This window comes from Centruroides vittatus, unplaced genomic scaffold (assembly GCF_030686945.1).
Source record: "Centruroides vittatus isolate TY-2023 unplaced genomic scaffold, ASM3068694v2 scaffold_324, whole genome shotgun sequence".
NCBI classification, from domain to species: domain Eukaryota; kingdom Metazoa; phylum Arthropoda; class Arachnida; order Scorpiones; family Buthidae; genus Centruroides; species Centruroides vittatus.
In genome coordinates, this window is record NW_027122701.1 from 5658786 (window position 1) to 5675659 (window position 16874).

At 34.8% G+C, this 16874-nt stretch overlaps 1 protein-coding gene and 1 non-coding gene across 2 annotated transcripts; one reads left to right on the forward strand and one right to left on the reverse strand.

The window, feature by feature from the left end:
- Positions 1-547: 547 nt before the first annotated feature.
- On the reverse strand, positions 548-635 carry TRNAY-GUA (transfer RNA tyrosine (anticodon GUA)). Its single transcript is given in 2 exon segments — positions 548-583; positions 599-635. It is a non-coding gene; the product is annotated as a tRNA-Tyr (tRNA).
- Positions 636-9180: 8545 nt separating this feature from the next.
- On the forward strand, positions 9181-15055 carry LOC136988288 (uncharacterized). The gene is made up of 2 exons (XM_067286170.1): positions 9181-9327; positions 12433-15055. Exons 1-2 carry the CDS (start codon positions 9317-9319, stop codon positions 14606-14608), a joined length of 2187 nt encoding a protein of 728 aa, XP_067142271.1. The 5' UTR covers positions 9181-9316; the 3' UTR covers positions 14609-15055.
- Positions 15056-16874: the final 1819 nt, after the last annotated feature.

Sequence of the window (16874 nt, forward strand, 5' to 3'; positions counted from 1 at the left end):
TGGTGAGGGACGGGGCCCGACATATCCGAACGGACCACCTCCCGAAAAATTCCTGGGGATTAGTTCGACCCGTTCGGATTCGATCCCGGGTCCCCCAGAGCGGTAGGCTGCCACCTTTACCGCTCGGCCATCCGGCCGTCCCCTTTCCTCTGTGTTATGTTTGGTTAGGTTTGTTGAAATCCGGTCGTGTTAGAAATAATTGGCTATTAAGAAGGTCTTTACAATCATATCTATGAAGCTTAAAATATTATAGGGTGAACGAACGGATTCCGGCCTCTTACAGTTGGCGCCCATGGCCGTAACACTAAACGCAACCTTGATTATGTTGATAATTGGATTTTATCCGATGACGCAAAACTACCAATGCTTTTTGGGTTTCGTAATCAGTTGAAATTTTTCCAGCTTCAGATTGATAAAAAATGCAGTTTTTCAGTCTAAAACTGCAATGATTATTTTATTCACACGATCTAAATACGACACATGTTATTAAAATATTAGTTTCTGGTTATATTTATTATAGAAATATCATCGAAGCAGCAAAAATTCATCCGTCGAGGCGGATTTGAACCACCGACCTATGGATGCCTGCTTAGTACCACTACAGTCCACCGCTCTACCAGCTGAGCTATCGACGGGTCGACATAAACTCCTGGTTACATGTATATATATTTAATTGGGTCAATCAGTAAACTATTTCTTAGTCAAAGGAAACATAATGAAAATTTTTATATATTTTTATCTCTATCAAGTAAAACTAAAGAATTGTGAATTAATCAATTACTTTGTAAAATAGGGCTGGCGGAAATACAGTATTAACAACGTAAAAACACGTAAATGGATAATAAAAATATCTTCGCTCGCCATGTCCAATCACCAGGAACAAACTATTCTCCACAGCAGAGACGACCTTTTTTTTAGAGGCTGCGCCTCTGCCAAATTATGTAAGATATGGCGAGTAAAGAAGATATTTTAATTATCTGTTCATGTGTTTTTACGTTGTTAATGTGAAATCTGGAAGTTAAGAACCTAGAATTTCTAAATTATTTCACTCCAGTTATAAACGACTTAATCAACAACATTCCATACCCGGGAAATTGTTGACCCTCGAATGGCAACGATTGTCCCCTAACTATCAACAAACCGTTATTCCTTCGGAGCAGGTAGATCATCTTGCACGATGGTTTATAGTTAGCGTCCGAACTAGTCGTTTATTTAATATCCCGGGAACACCTATGGCCCTAATAGCGATTCGTTTTCGATCACGTGACAGGTTTTCCCATCAAAAACTTATAAAAGACGCTTCCTTCCCCCCCTAAAGGGCTCCTTCGTCTCGCTTTTACGACGTGCACTACGCCATCCGCCGGACTCTCAAAAAGTTTCTAAGTTCTTTAAGTGCCACTGCCCTGCCTACGGAAAAACAAGCTCTACGTGCCATCGGCCCATTACCGGATTCTCCATCAGCCAAACTTTATCGTCACTTCTGATTCCGTCTATTACGGACTTGTTAAGAGGTATGAAAAATAATTGTAAACTCTCTCTCTCCGGCCCCTTTTTGTAAACGAGGGTAGAAGTGTACTTTAGTTCGTTTAGCTTTTATTAAATTTTGTTTTTGTTATAAAATGGTGTCTTTCTTGACTGTCGGCTTCGCCTTATCGTCGACCCCATCCTTCCTCCTCCTCCACTCGCGTAACGCGTAACGCGCCGTCGACGTAACAGCCATCCTTGACAAGTGAGTCACGGGAAAAAGAGGTACGACTCCCTCTTACCTCCCCGAGATCTCACACATTGGTGACAATCGAAGGGGTGGCGTCTTTTTAGGCACCCCCCGATTTCACATTAATAATCAATTACTTTTTCCCCCTGAATAAATTTATTTGAATTTTAAATAATTTTCTTAGACTTGTTTTTCCCATCTCGATACAAATAATCACTACAGATAAAAAATGTATGTGTCTGTTTGTTAAGGGGCAGCCGGGTGATGAGGGTCAGGCCGACGTCGAAAAATTTCCGGAGTTTTTTTTACTTGTCCACGTTCGATTCCGGGCAGTGGCGTAGCTAGCATGGGTGACACCCGGTGCGGATATCGTGGTGTCACCCCTTTTTAACTCTTTTAGAAAACACTGTTGAATTGTAATATCTTCGCACTCGAGCAACTTGAATGCTATATTGAATATGCGATGTCGCGACGTATGAGTTTAGATTTATAGAATAAATCATAGTAAGATTTTCAGCTGGTGCGAGCTCTCGTGGCGTCTCCTCATAGAGCGAAGAAACTGTCATGGTAAGCGAGCTGTTGACCATTTTTTTAGGTACAGGCCTACCGGGTGTCACCCCTACACGGGTGACACTCGGGGCGGGCCGCCCCACCGCAGCCCCCTAGCTACGCCTCTGATTCCGGGTCCCCAAGTCGGTTGAGTTATACCAGAGTGTAGAGATACTGTTCTCTCAGCTCTAATGCTATGAAAGTGACGTAATAGATATTTCTGCCACTTCGAGCGCTGCAATCGCTTTGCGGTGTAAGTTTGGCTCGAGCATAGGGAGAGTCAGCTGTAAACATTTGAAACTCTTTTAATGTATGAAATTTTCTCGTTTTTAACTCAGATATTGCTTTTGTTTTTTTAAAGACTGCTTATAAATAATATTTTAATTCGGTTTTGAACATTATTTATTCATGAATGTCGTTAATATTTATAAGTCTATTAACTGTCACTTTCATAACTTGAGACTTTAAATTGATTAGATTGTTTGTTTTTTGCTTACAATTTATGTTCATTTTTAAATATTTTTGGGAGTTTTCGTTAAAAGTAAGAAAAGGTAGTCAAAATTATAGTTAGGCTTGTCTATACATTATTAATATGGGATGTCTTTAAGATTCCTGAGAAATATTTGAATCAGGAAGAGAGAATTGATGAGAATTATATACATTGAATTATGGAAATGTATAGAAATGATAAACCTAGTTTATAGGTACTGTACATATCCATGGTCAATAGCCTGTTTTGCAGTTTGTATTGTATTTATAATTTTATTTCAAGTTAATTTTATATTCAGATGATCGGTATATACTGATGAGGTATAACAGGGTGAATAGATGGCTAGAGGTTGTTTATTCAAATAATACACGCTTGTCAGTAGTCTAACTCACGTCAATAGTCACAGTGTAATTACAGCGTACAGTAATTATAGTGTAATTAGTATTTGTTATTTACAATTTAAAACTTTTATTGTAAGAAATAAACTTTTACTGTGATAAGTTTTTATCAACATCGGGCCTTTGGGTAATACTTGGCACATGTTTGTCTAACTTTTCTAGCTATTATTTAAAAAATATTCATAAATAACAAAATCTATCTGATATATATGTGGTGTCTATAGATGTCTGGGCTGGGCGTTAAGAAGCATATGCAGAACGCAGTTTAAGAAAGAATACGAAAAGCTTCTTATATAATGACGTATATTTTAATACGATACAGAAAACATTACAAAACGAAGAATACTAAACAAATCATCATGATACTAATTATTAAACGGATATTAATCGTCTTGAAGCAGACACGTCGTTGCTTCTTTTTCTAACTCTAACGGTTCGTCTTTTTTCCCGCCTGCGAACGATATCGAACTCGACTAAGTCATATCAGCGTGGGGGACGGGTACCACATATATATATCATATAATGTATATAAAGCTGAAAACATGAGCATTTTCTTTCTTTCTTTCTTTCTTTCTGTCACGGTATGCCAAAAACGGCCATTAAGGGCGCCCCTAGTTATTATTTAAATTAACAATATAAATTATTTTATATTTATTTTATATTTTTACAGTATAATACTCAGTATATTATTATTTTTATTTGTAATTTAGTATGCCCCGATGCCTGCATCGGGCCTTTCGACTTGTAATGTATATAATATACAGGTATCCCTCGTTCAACACGACTTCCGATTTCGCTCAAGCACGGTTTTGAAAATCCTTCGTACAAAATTTCACAATTTTAAGTGTAAACTTCGTTATTCGATATTTTTTATTCAAGTAAGCACACGTGTTGTCTCAAATTTGCCCACTGATTTTAGAATATTGAAATTTTATAAATTATTTAATGCTTTTCATCGGGTTTACTTTAATGAAAACCGATAGGACAAGTAAGAAAAATTAAATAAAAAGTATTATCTACCTCACATTAGTAGGTATTTTATTTCATTTAATTATACCAAGGGCTAAAAGCAATCTTTTTAATAAGGAAAAAAAAATTGCACTAACTTTCCTATCAACCAGGTGTCGTCGTCTATGCTTTCATACAGCCCTTAAGACTGTCACTGTGTTTTGTTTTTATAGATTTAGTAGTTTGTTTAAACATTTTTGGGTGAGTGTTATTAAACTTTTTTTAAACTGTTAAGTAAGTGATCATTCGTAAAATGACGAACGAAATACGGCGGTATCTCGGTACTCGAACAATTCGGTATTCGAACAAAAATTCTGGAAAAAGTCACTCAGGACTGAACTGAACAAACCGCGACCCGCTAGAACAAATTTTCGATTAATAACATATTTTTATTTTTATTTTGTCGTCCATTAAAATTTTTTATGATAAAAATAAAATTATGAAAATGTTGCTGATACTTCTGAGCAAGATGACAAAAAAACTAAGATGGCGATACTTTGTAAAAAGAAAACGCTCTGGTTTAACTAGAATTAATATTAACCTGTAATATGGTACTTTTAATTGTGATTGTTAATTAATTATTGACTGGAAATAAATTATCGATTGCTTTAATAAACATATTTCTCTTAGTAATGATAAAGAATAGTAAACTTTTGCTAACTTCTGAAACCTAACCTCATGTTTTGCATTAGTCCTTTGTTTCGTATAGCACGATTCACATAACACGGCACTTTTTCGAAACGTAATTACTGTGTTATACGAGGGATACCTGTATATATAGTTCGCTAATTAAAATAATATAAAATAAAATAAAATATCGAATATATATTTGATATTTTATTTTATTTTATATTATTTTATCGAAAAAGTCTTTTCTTTGAAAATTATGATGTAAAAAAATCTAAATAATTAATTACTCTGGGGACCCGGAATCGAATCCAAAGAATCGAAAAACCCCAGGAAATTTTTGAGAATGGTGATGGTCGTTTCCGGATATGACGGGCTTCGTCTCTCACCACATCGTGGATCCTGCCAAACCCGCGATAATCTGATAAAAGGCCCTCGTAGTGGTCTCAGAGATGAAAGAGTAAAAAAAATTTTCTTATAAAATCATAAACAGTATTAAGAGGAAGCTGATAATCGAGGACAAGTCAGACCCAACAGGACGACCTTCTAGATTTGATTGTTAACAAAACGTGCAAAAGGTTCTCTTCAAAAGTGGTATTCTCAAAAAAAAAAAATAAATAATAATAATAATAAAATAATAATAATAAAAAAAATAATAACTTTGCCCTACTACTAGATAATCTGGATACGTTTCTATCTCTTAACTAATATTATAGCCGTAACATGTTTCTTAAAAAATATGGTGATCTTAAATATAATTTCACGGCCGTTGCTAGTGTATATGTAGGATGCACACTGCACAAGGACAGCAAATAGGAATCATTTTTAGCAAACTTGAACATTTCAACTTATTTATATGCATTTTATTGGTCATTAGATAATAATTTTAACGATAATAATCTTGATTTTAATAACATAAACGCAACTTATTGGTTAATATAAGCTCTACGAAAGTAACCCAAATTTGTACTTAATGTTAATTTTGGAATTTGATTCCGATGTTAAGCATAATCATGACCGTAATAAAGATATTGAATTACGAATAAATTTTTTAATTTCATTTTTTACTTTTTCTATCCTCTGGGTACCAAGAAGGTCTATATAAATACCCTTTATTCATTGTGGGTTCGACCAGGCTCACAATTAGGTTAGGTTTGGTTTGGTTTGGTTTAATAGGAGATGGCAACGCAACAGGCGGGCGATCTGCCGATTAAGGATGCCTCCCGGAAAGACTTTCTATTGAAAACTTACACCTATTTAAGTGTTAGAGACGCGAGGATATACCATCCATGACACACTCCTGGGGTTGCTCGTCTGGATGCGATCCCGAGTTCTCCATAGCGGTAAGCTGCGTCTTTATATCCATCCGAGATATGAATAAAAATTATATAAATTGTTTAGAACAACAAACACTTGTATAAATTCTTCTGAAACGCTCTTTTGGGTTTTTAATTTACCCTTATCTACAATAGTCCAATACGAAAGAAACTTCTGAATTAAAATAACTTCGTACCCGCTTTAAAATATGGAAAATTCTAATGATATTTTAGGCTTTTAAACAGGTATTTAAATATATATCGTATGTTTTTGTAGAACGTACGGTTTATAAATATCAAATTCTCAAATAAAACTACCACAATCTAATAAAGCAATGAAGCGTTTCGACATATATCGAAAGAAGGATAGGTAATATCCTAAGCCACACAAATTTCACGATTTCCGGAGAGCTCAAACGTCTCTAACCAGATCCATTTTGGTATGTAAAATGATCGCATACTTCTCTCATAATTTTTTCATTTATACATAAATTTTAACAATCCGAAGTTAATGCTTTTAACAATAAATAAATTCGGGAATAGCCTACATCCGTTACTAATTTATGCTGATATTTTTAGAATAATATAAATTATATGACTGAATGAAATCTAATCGAGTTTGACCAGTTACTCCTGTTTGCAATTAGTATTTGAATCAGCATTTTAATAAATTATTAAACGGTTTTTCTACTTTAAATGATATTCAAAAAGCATACAATAATTAAACATTTCAATTACTGTATTTTTTAAATATTTTTAATTTAAAATTATCAGAATTATATCTGATGAAAAAAGACTTTGTATTAAGTTTTATATTACAGTCGAACCGTCAATAACGACCGCATGAAACAGTGGCCATTTTCAGGAAATGTTTCTAAAAATGCATGCAAAATAACCTCAAAACAACGGTTATTTTGTATGTTCCCACGGTGGCCACTGTTCGGACGTTTGACTGTATTATATTTTTAAATCAATAATTTTTTAATGTTTAGAATGTTTCTTAATTCTACGAATGATGGATGGTTCCTTATAAGATTATATATTTTGCTTGGTACTTCATTTATTTTTTACTCATTTTCCTCTGAAGCCACCGAGAAGACCTCAGGGGAAAATGAGGTCTTGTAGGCCTAGCCGAACCCGTGATAAGTACGGAATTTCTTCTGTACTTATCACGGATTCGGCTAGGCCCACAAGGGTGTGGTTGGATGGAAAAACACGGTGCTCGACATATCCGAGACAAATCGCCCTTGAAAAGTTGCTGGGGAGACAGATTGCCCGGCTTCGATCCCGCATCCCCAGAGCAGAATGCTGACGTTTTAATTGCTCCGGCTAATCGGCCATCTTTTACTTTGTACTATAAATCAGAAACGTGCTCCGTAATGAATTTGTTAACTGTAATACAAAAGTTTTACGTTAAGTGATTATTTAAAAAATAATAAGAGATAAACTTGATTAGAACCGTTATCAGTTTTAATTCAACCGTTAAAACCGCTTTAATACTTCAAAACTCTTCAAAAAATGAATAAAAAATTGATAAATTTATACACTTATTTTTTAAAAATCTGATAATGCAAAAAGTTGAATGTCCAGGGAGCAGTTATTTACCTATTAATTCCGATTATGCGTCATATATTGGCCTATTAGTTTATTCAACTAATAGTCTACGCTTGGACCCGTTTATTAAAAAAAATAAGTCGAGATTTAGGCCAAGAGAAAATTAAACGTGGAAAAACTCCTCTTTTACAAAGAACTGAACGGACCATTCTTTTTTACCAAAATGATCAAAATATACTCGCTTAAAGTGTTTTTTTGTTGCAGTAAACCTCGTAACTACACAAAAAGGTGGAGTACTCGATCAATATGGAATTTTGTAACTTGAACTATAAAAGGATCAACGATCGAACTAACAATAAGGAAAATGATAGCGGGTCAACTGTTCCGTTCGGCTATTATTATTCCGTATGATACAAAAATGGCAGAAGTTCAAGGGCCCGAACGCCATCTAGCGGAGATAAGCGGAATTAATAGGGAAAAGGTGAAGGTCGCGGAGGGCCAGAGTGAACGACCCACCTAACCTAATACCCTAAATAGAAAATATCAACTAATAATTGAATGCTGCAAGAGAAATGATCTCTCTACCGTTGCTTGGCCTTAGAAAAATTTTTCTCTACGATACAATAAACAGAAGAAACAGAATTTAATTAATCTAAAAAATTAATATGATACGTTTTTTAAATGTATACGAACTAAAAAATAAATTTAATTAATTAATTAATTAATTGTGTTATTAAATATTGCAAATTACAACCAATGTTCGTGGAATGTTAGAAGAGGTGTCTTCACTCTCAATCACCACTTCGGCTAATTCATTAAACAAAAATAATTAAAATGGTGAAAAACACGTTAAACTTTTCAAATAGGAAGTAAATTTTTCTAAGATTAAAATAGAAATATGTTAAACGAATGTCAACATCATTGTCAAGAAAATAATATTGACTCGGATGATTGAGGAAATGCTGGAATAGGCCATTGATCCTGATAACGAAACAATTCAGATCATCTTCTCGGCCAACGTTTGGAAAAAATATTATTTTAAATATATTTAATATAATTATTTCACATCTAAAACGAAACTATAATTTATTTATTTATTATTATTATTAAACGGTTTTATAAATAGTTGTTTTATAGCCGACATTTATAATTGTTACTGCTTTTAAGATAGGACCTTGCTTTTTATTTGTATAAAAATCAAGGGCGATTTTGGCGTAACCCAAATTATCTGTGGGTTTATTCTTACTCCACCAATTCAAGATTTATCAGATATTTCTTAGTATAAGTCAGTGTACTTCTTCGAATTTAAGTCAACCGCAGATATAACCCATATAAAATCAGTGTTAATAAGAGTATTTAAGTGTATTTTTGGCTCAAAATCTTGAAGATAAAGTAAATAATTTTTTGCTAAAAATCATAAAATTTTTAATCGAAATAATTTTTTTGTTTTTAAATATAATTACGACAATTAAATCTTTGTAATTTTTGATATAGAAAGAAGCCCACGCGACTGGCTCGACAACCAATTGGCCCTGAGGGAGTAAAATCAGGTCACACTATAACTGTGCTAACTTCTTCACAGACAGTCATACCTGTAGTTTTTACTTGATCAGGTGATAAGTTTCTCTACGCGCAGGTGAGAGAAAGTTTAATCACAATTATGTATATCAGGTAAGTTCATCTCATTAAAAATTTAACCAATTATTTAATCGTTTATTTAGCATAATTTTATAAAATTTCCCATATATTATTTTTCTCAAAACGCTCCTCGGCTTGTCAAAGGGCGTATCACCCGATACGACGGAAGAATATGCTATCGTTATAAGTTGATGCGCATTATATACGAGCGAAAATATAATATTTTTAAATCGTTAGAAAAGTTTGGTTTTCAAAATTTTATATTTTATATGCCTTAAAGTTACAGAACCGGTATTAACTGCTTTAAAAGAACTGGAATTAGGTAAGTTGTTATCGAGAATATATATTCAAAATAGTCAAGGAAAACCTCAAAAAGGTATTGAAACTTTAATTATAATTAACTACTTGGTCAAACACGTTTTTAATAATTAAATATGCCAGTTCGAATATGAAAAATTTTTGATATTTAAATAGAATAACCTTATACATAGCTTCTCCTCCCACTGTAGAATATGTGTAGCCTGTTGAATACATTAGACATTCTGTTAACAATATTTTATTAATAAAATATTTAAAAATTAAGTATTTTTTAAAACTAAATCCGAGATTTGAACTGAGTTCGGACGAAAGTTGAAGTCATCAGACAACTTTCTATATAGGGTAAACTGTGTTGATGAACCCACCTTCACACAATTTCGTATATTTATATATAAACTTATGCGTTTATGTATTTTTTTTTTTTTTTTCTTCTTCTTCTTCTTCTTCAAGTTTTAAAGTAATTTTTTTTCAAAAAATATTTTATTTTATTTTAACGAATAAATAATAATTATCTTTGCTTTATTTTCTCTTTTTACTATTCCAAGAATTCTTGATTTTTTATTTTGGTGTAAAAATCCTTTCAGTTTCCGCACTGATGAGGCCGCTTCGCAGGAAATGAAATGGAACGAAATTTAAACTGATCGCTTCATTTATTCCCAAATTACTACAACTGATAGGACTTTCTTCCCCTCTCTGAGTTCCGGAATATTTCTCGTAAAAAAATTATAAGAAAATTGTTCAATGTTTCGGGACTTTCCTCCTAAATATATGCAGAATCTAACCTTGAAATGACGTCACTACCGCTTTAAATCCCGTCTTTAATTTATCCTTGACCAGGTTAACTTTTTCTTTTTCTTATAATAGTTACGAGAAACCATACAAGCCCTTATCTGTTTATGAAAAGGTGAATTGATAGCTTTATAGACGTATTATTGTTTTTATTGTTTGCGAGTTCGCACCGAGCTAGTTAATTCGGACAAGGTCCTTCATTAGTTCATTCGAGAAAAAATATTTCTAAATACCTCGAAGTTAATTTTAATTATTATTTTACAAGATTCAACCAAGCGTAAAATGGCGTTAATAAAAGAAATTGCTCTGCTTTATCCGAGGCTTTACTTTCATTTTGGACTTGTTCCACAGGCCGTAGTATAAACAAAGATGTTTCTATCAAACTAATGAAGGAAAATTGGTGTAAAAAATAAGTTTTACTCTCTTCCTACAGCGATTACTTATACAGACTGTGATTTGTGTATAGGGAAAATAGTGAAAGTTGCGCATTTCCATAAATGCGTAGCATATGGTTCACTTGAAAAATTGTTCTTCAATCAAACCCGTTAAATATGCCAGAAACAATGAGGGCTGATTAAAGTATCAACATTGAATGGCTTCCAGCAATAATTTTACCGTTCGATAAAAACATGTTAGTGGATTGGATATCAGCCAAAAAATCTGTGACCTAGATCAAAAAATCGCTCCGAGCAAGGTGGAGAACATCGTTTGTAGTCATGCTCATCTTATATAATTTATATATTGACATAAGTATTTTTACTCTCTCGTTTCGCAATTAATTTCATCAATCAAAATTAAATTATGGGGAAAAACGGAATAAAAATAGGAAGAAAATTTACCTTTTTTTTTCCGAAGGAAGGAATTTTTACAATTTATTTTTAATGAGAAACTCCTTCAAAACCGAGTCTATTCATTCAAATCATAGATTTACTAAATCGGGTGATGCTAATTGAGGGTTATTTTTATTGTGTTCGAACTTTTATGTAATTAAGTGGTAGAAAAAACGGGATAAAAAGAATGTGAAATTCTTAGAATGTTTCCGGAGTGAACGGAAATTATTCCTTGTCACGCCTTTTAGCCTATTTCACAGCCGATTAAATTCAAATACCAGCATTAATTATCCTCGATCATTTACTAATTGTTAACAATAAATTTAATATGTATTTTTGTACATTAGGCAAGAACAATATTATTTAAGTATTATTCAAATGGTTAACGTGTGTATGTTTCAAACAATACCGTTACTTTTTGGAATGTGAACAGAACAATAATGGGATTCAGTATTACGAATGATTAAGTAATAACGCATTTTCCATAGAAAATACCATTGTCTCCGTACAAAAGACGAAAAAAAAAAAAAGCAAAAACCGGAAGAATTTCTGGGACGTTCGCGGATCTGTTTTCGGGTCACTGACACAAACAAAAAGTCCTAGTTACACTTTTAGTTATCAAAATTAGGAAAGATTGGCAACTTAATTCGGTTTCATATGCTAAATCTCTGTTAAAACTCGAGTATTTTAAACATGCTCCAGTACACTAAAATGAATTAAATGTATGCTTAGACATAGTACAGGTTTAGTCTTCTTTATCGTTGTTTTTGGCTAATTTCTTTGTGATCTACGATTATAGCCTTTATGTTTGTGTAACCTATATGTAAAAGAAGTACTTTACATCTTTCATGTATGTTCCGTAATGTTAACATTTTATTGAAAGTGATGTTGTATCGGAATGCAGCATCTCAGTTGTTAAACAGAGCCAATTTTCTCGTAGATAATTTAAATATCAATCTTTCTTTGATATAATAGACAAGGTATGTAGAGCAGAAAGTAGATTATTATTATTTTTTATTCATTCAATAAAAGATGCTTAAGATTAAAAAACAGGATCTGTTTAAAAAATAAGAACGCAAATATATGTTTATATTTTTAATGACTCGTATAATTAATATCGAGATAACAACAAATGAAAGTTATATCGTTCTTATTAGAATAATTTCACGTAAAATTAACATATTGAAGTTTTTCTTTTCAGGTCGGCCATTTTAATATTGGCCACCGCCATATTTTCTATTTCTGAGCACGGAGTTCATTCGCACAGGCAGTCTAGACAAGCACCCCAGTCTCTACCGGATCATCTTACAGCTTACGTCAGACAATTAGCTAATAATCATCAATCAAATTATCAGCCTCCTCTATCCTTTTCTTCGGCCAGTCAGCCATTACAACAGTCTCAACCACAAACCGCCTACAAACCTCCAATTTTACCGCCGATTCAACAACTTCCGCCCGCAAATATTGTTCCAAATCCTCAGCCCAGGCCGCAGTACCAACCACCATTATTACCAATTTCTTATCAGTCTCAACCCCCGCAATATTCCCACCAAAACATTCCCTCGTATCAACCAAACAGCAACCCACAAATATATCAGCCACAAATTCAACCTCATCAACAGTTTTCGTATTCTCCGCCAGTTATAAATAATCCGCAATTACCATCGAATTCGGTCCAGAAACCGCAGTCACAACCAACAAGTAGTGCACTTTATATCGGTGGAGGACAGCCGAAACCGCAGATCTCCCCTCAAACAGGAAATGCTCCCAGTGTTTCGATATCTACGTCATACACAGCCGACGTCATCAAACAAGGAAAAGTTATCGGATCTGTTCAACCTTCGGTTCAGGCAATCGAAAAAGCACCGGCTTCAGAAATTGAATTCGATAAAGGTAAAAACGCTGCCAAAGACAAGGCAGCGAAGGGTGGACAACTGGACGACGAATACGTAGTTTATTACTATTATTATTATGATGAAGACAAAAAACCGGGTAAAAATCTATCGTTGAACTTCGACGACATCCCGAATTTGGAATCGTACGATCAGCCGGCTAAAGTAACCAAAGTGACTAAATTATTAAACTCGGTAGATAAAAATGAGGTATCCCGAACAGAAATCGCATCTGCTAATACTAAACACAATGTTCCCGTACCAAGGAAGATACCTAATTCTATTACCTTGTCTCACGAAATTACTACGAATCCTTCAATAGTAACTACGGAAACTCCCGTGATAGTTCCTAATGTTTATCGTTACGGAATTGGAGACATTCCGAGATTCCCTGTCACTCCTAATCATTTACAACCGTTAAAGTTAAACCCGGTCGTAACACTTAGCCAAGTGTTCACTCCTGCTCAAACTAAAACAACTACAACAACTTCGGTACCGTTGAGCACCACCCCATCCACTACTACAATCGTTCCCGAGACTACAAAGATCGAAGTGACCGATTATGAAATAGAAGAAGAAGACACTACTACCACGGCGACAACGACTACTACAACAACAACAACTACTACTACAGAAGCCCCTACCACAACCACCGAACCAACTACCACAACAACCGAAACGACAACCACTACAGAACCCACAACCACTACAGAAAGAACACGCAAACGAACGTCAATAGGAAGGCGTCGTTTCAACAGTAATAATAGAAACATCGGTAGATCTACCACACGAAAATCGACTACCACTACCACCACCACCACCACAACCAGTACTACCACCCCGGCACCCGCGACCGTCGCGAAACCTACCAGGAGGAGTTTCCAGTCGCGATTTAGCAGCAACCGCTTCAGGAGACCGAGTTTCAATAACAACAGATTACGTTCCTCTTCCACCACCGAATCTAAGAATCAAGATACCACCACCGCTACCACTTCGAGCACCACAAGTACCACACAATCGGCGCGCCAATTTGGTAATAATCGAAGATTTGGAAGCAACCGAAACCCGGTGAGCAGTAATCGAGTATCTTCTGCTAGCGTCAGATCGACGGTGACGACTGCACCTAGCGCAAGAACCCGCCCAAAACCATCGGGAGTTAGTCGTTCCCCAATCTTCGGAGGTGCAAACAGAGGAAGAGTTCGGCCGCCGTTCTTCCGTCAACAGAACAAAACGCCTGAACCTAAAGTGGAGGAAGAAACGCCGGAAGAAGAAACAACACTTCCACCCCCTCCATCTTCGTCTAAACAGCCCACGACGGAAGCTGTCGAAGAAGAAGAAGCAGACCTTTTGGAAGAAGAAGAAGAAAAAACGGTAATCACTGAAGCACCCTCAACTACAACCGCCAAACCTCGTCTTTCCGGAATTTTCCGTCCTCGTAGCAGACCCTCTCTATTTGCCAATCGAGGACGACCCAAGATACGATAGGAACTTAAGACACTTTTTATATTTTTCCCTATAGGGAAATATTATAAATACTTTAAATTATAACCGTATTTTAAAAAAATGAATCTTATTAAAACGAATTTTTATCATAGAGGGGAACGAATGGAAAATTTCGGTCTTACACGAGTTAACATGAAAACATTGTTTTCATGTTTTTATTTTAAATAATTTTTCAGTTTTTTTCATTTTATTTTTTTGAGAAACACAAGTATGTAAAACAATTTTTATCGTACGTAATATATATTTTGTTACTTGGTGCCTTGAGAATTTCCATTCGTTTCTAACGATATTTAACGTTTTATACAACAGAGAAACTTATGGATTAACTGAAACTTCTAACTAATTTTAAGAAAACAAAAAATGTTTTATTTCTCACATATTTATATTATGTAAACGCGTTGAGATAATGTAATAAAAATATAGTCAGAATCGAGTTTCATTCTCAGATTTCAACATTAAATTCTCCCTTGAAATGACAATTCCCACGTGGTAGCGAGATCGTTAATCCGCGTAAGGCCATCGTGACCATTTTATCCTTGTAAATTTTCGCCCTTCAACACGAATGTGTCATACTTTCAATTTCTAGGATGGGAGAGTGGTCTGTGCCAACTTTTCCAAGTACGGGTGGATCCTTGTGAAACTCGAAAGTAGGTTTTGTATACTCACCTAAAGTGCACGAAGCCTGTCGTAATTTTACGTGAGTGAAATTTAGCGAATACAGAAAGTTTCGGCATTGGTGGAAATAAATTACTCGTCTTATCAAAAAATTACATGTTACACGTTTCGCGAAGCGCGAGTTATTTCCATTCAGATGCCTCCGTTACGACGTGGGATTTCGACACGATTCGAAATAAGGACACGAAAAATCCCACGTGGTAATGGAGCGATACGGGTATATTATTTCGGCAATAAGAGCGATACGGTGTGCTATTTTGGCAATAATCTAGTTAAACCGCATTGTTTTTAATGCTTATATTTACTCGGAAGCGAAAAAATTTGACAGTTTCGATGTGTTCAAGAATTTTTTTGATTTTGAGTTACACTGGAATAAACGTTTCCTCCGACAAATTCTGTGTGTTCAAGAGGGTTTTTATGTCGTTGCTTTAGAATTTCCGCCGGTGTACAGCTCGAATTAGCAAACTCTCTATAGCATCTAAGTCGACCGAAACCCGTACTTCGAACCCAGGAAGGTAAGGGCCTAACAATCGTGTGGATATTTTCGACCTCCCGTAATTGCCAGAGCATCCATGGATTTAATAATTCTTCCGAACTCGTGCTGACGTAATCGTCTCTTTCTGTTTCTGGTACAACCCATTTTCCGTTTCGGTCGGTTACTCTCCAGGCAATTAGTTCTGGATTATTGCGATCGAAAATTGTACTGTTTGACATAATCTTTCCGATAGTTTGCGGAATGTACTTCGCTAATGTCGTCGATTGTTTTAATTTAAAAAGACGAAGACTATCTGTTTCAAAATGTCTCCATTCATTACTTTTTTGTTTTAATATTGTAGATATCGGCTTTTCTAACGATAACCTTCCAAAAGCTCGCTGTTCCCGAATTGGAAACGCTCGCAAACCACGCAAGTAATCGTAGGTTCGTGTATCATTTTCAGAATTTGGACGTAAGGCTCCGGATTCTAAGTTTTCAAATTGAATGTTTGACGGCGAGGGAATTCCGAGTAACTTACATGGATCGGAAGGCTTCGAATTATTTGGAGAATGGGCATATCTATGTTGTAGGTTACTGTTTTTATATTTTGGCCAGTGAGGATAATCCGCCATTTTCCGCTGGTATAAACAACAACGATTACAAAGTCCCTAATGAGCCTAAAAATGATTCTTGGATATTTCCTTTCTTGCGTTGTTACATTATATACTTTCAATTATTAGCGCAACAATTCAGAAATTTTGTTTATAACTTACGTAACATCATGAAGTCCAATCTATCCAAACCCAGAACAGTATATTGATAGAACATTATAATATTACAGATACTGAATCTAAATAAATGTTTCCAAGGACACTTACAAAAGTATGTTCTTAAATTATTACTAATAACTAGTTTACGAAGAACAATTTAATTATTATATTGAGTGATAATTTGAATTCATCTAATATAAGATATAACATATAACAAAATATTGAATGTTATAAACAGTTTACACATTTCATCAATTATCGAACGGAAACCTAACGGCCTTTTTCCCATACCCATCGTGGGTTCGACGGGGCCCTCAATGCAAGTGGC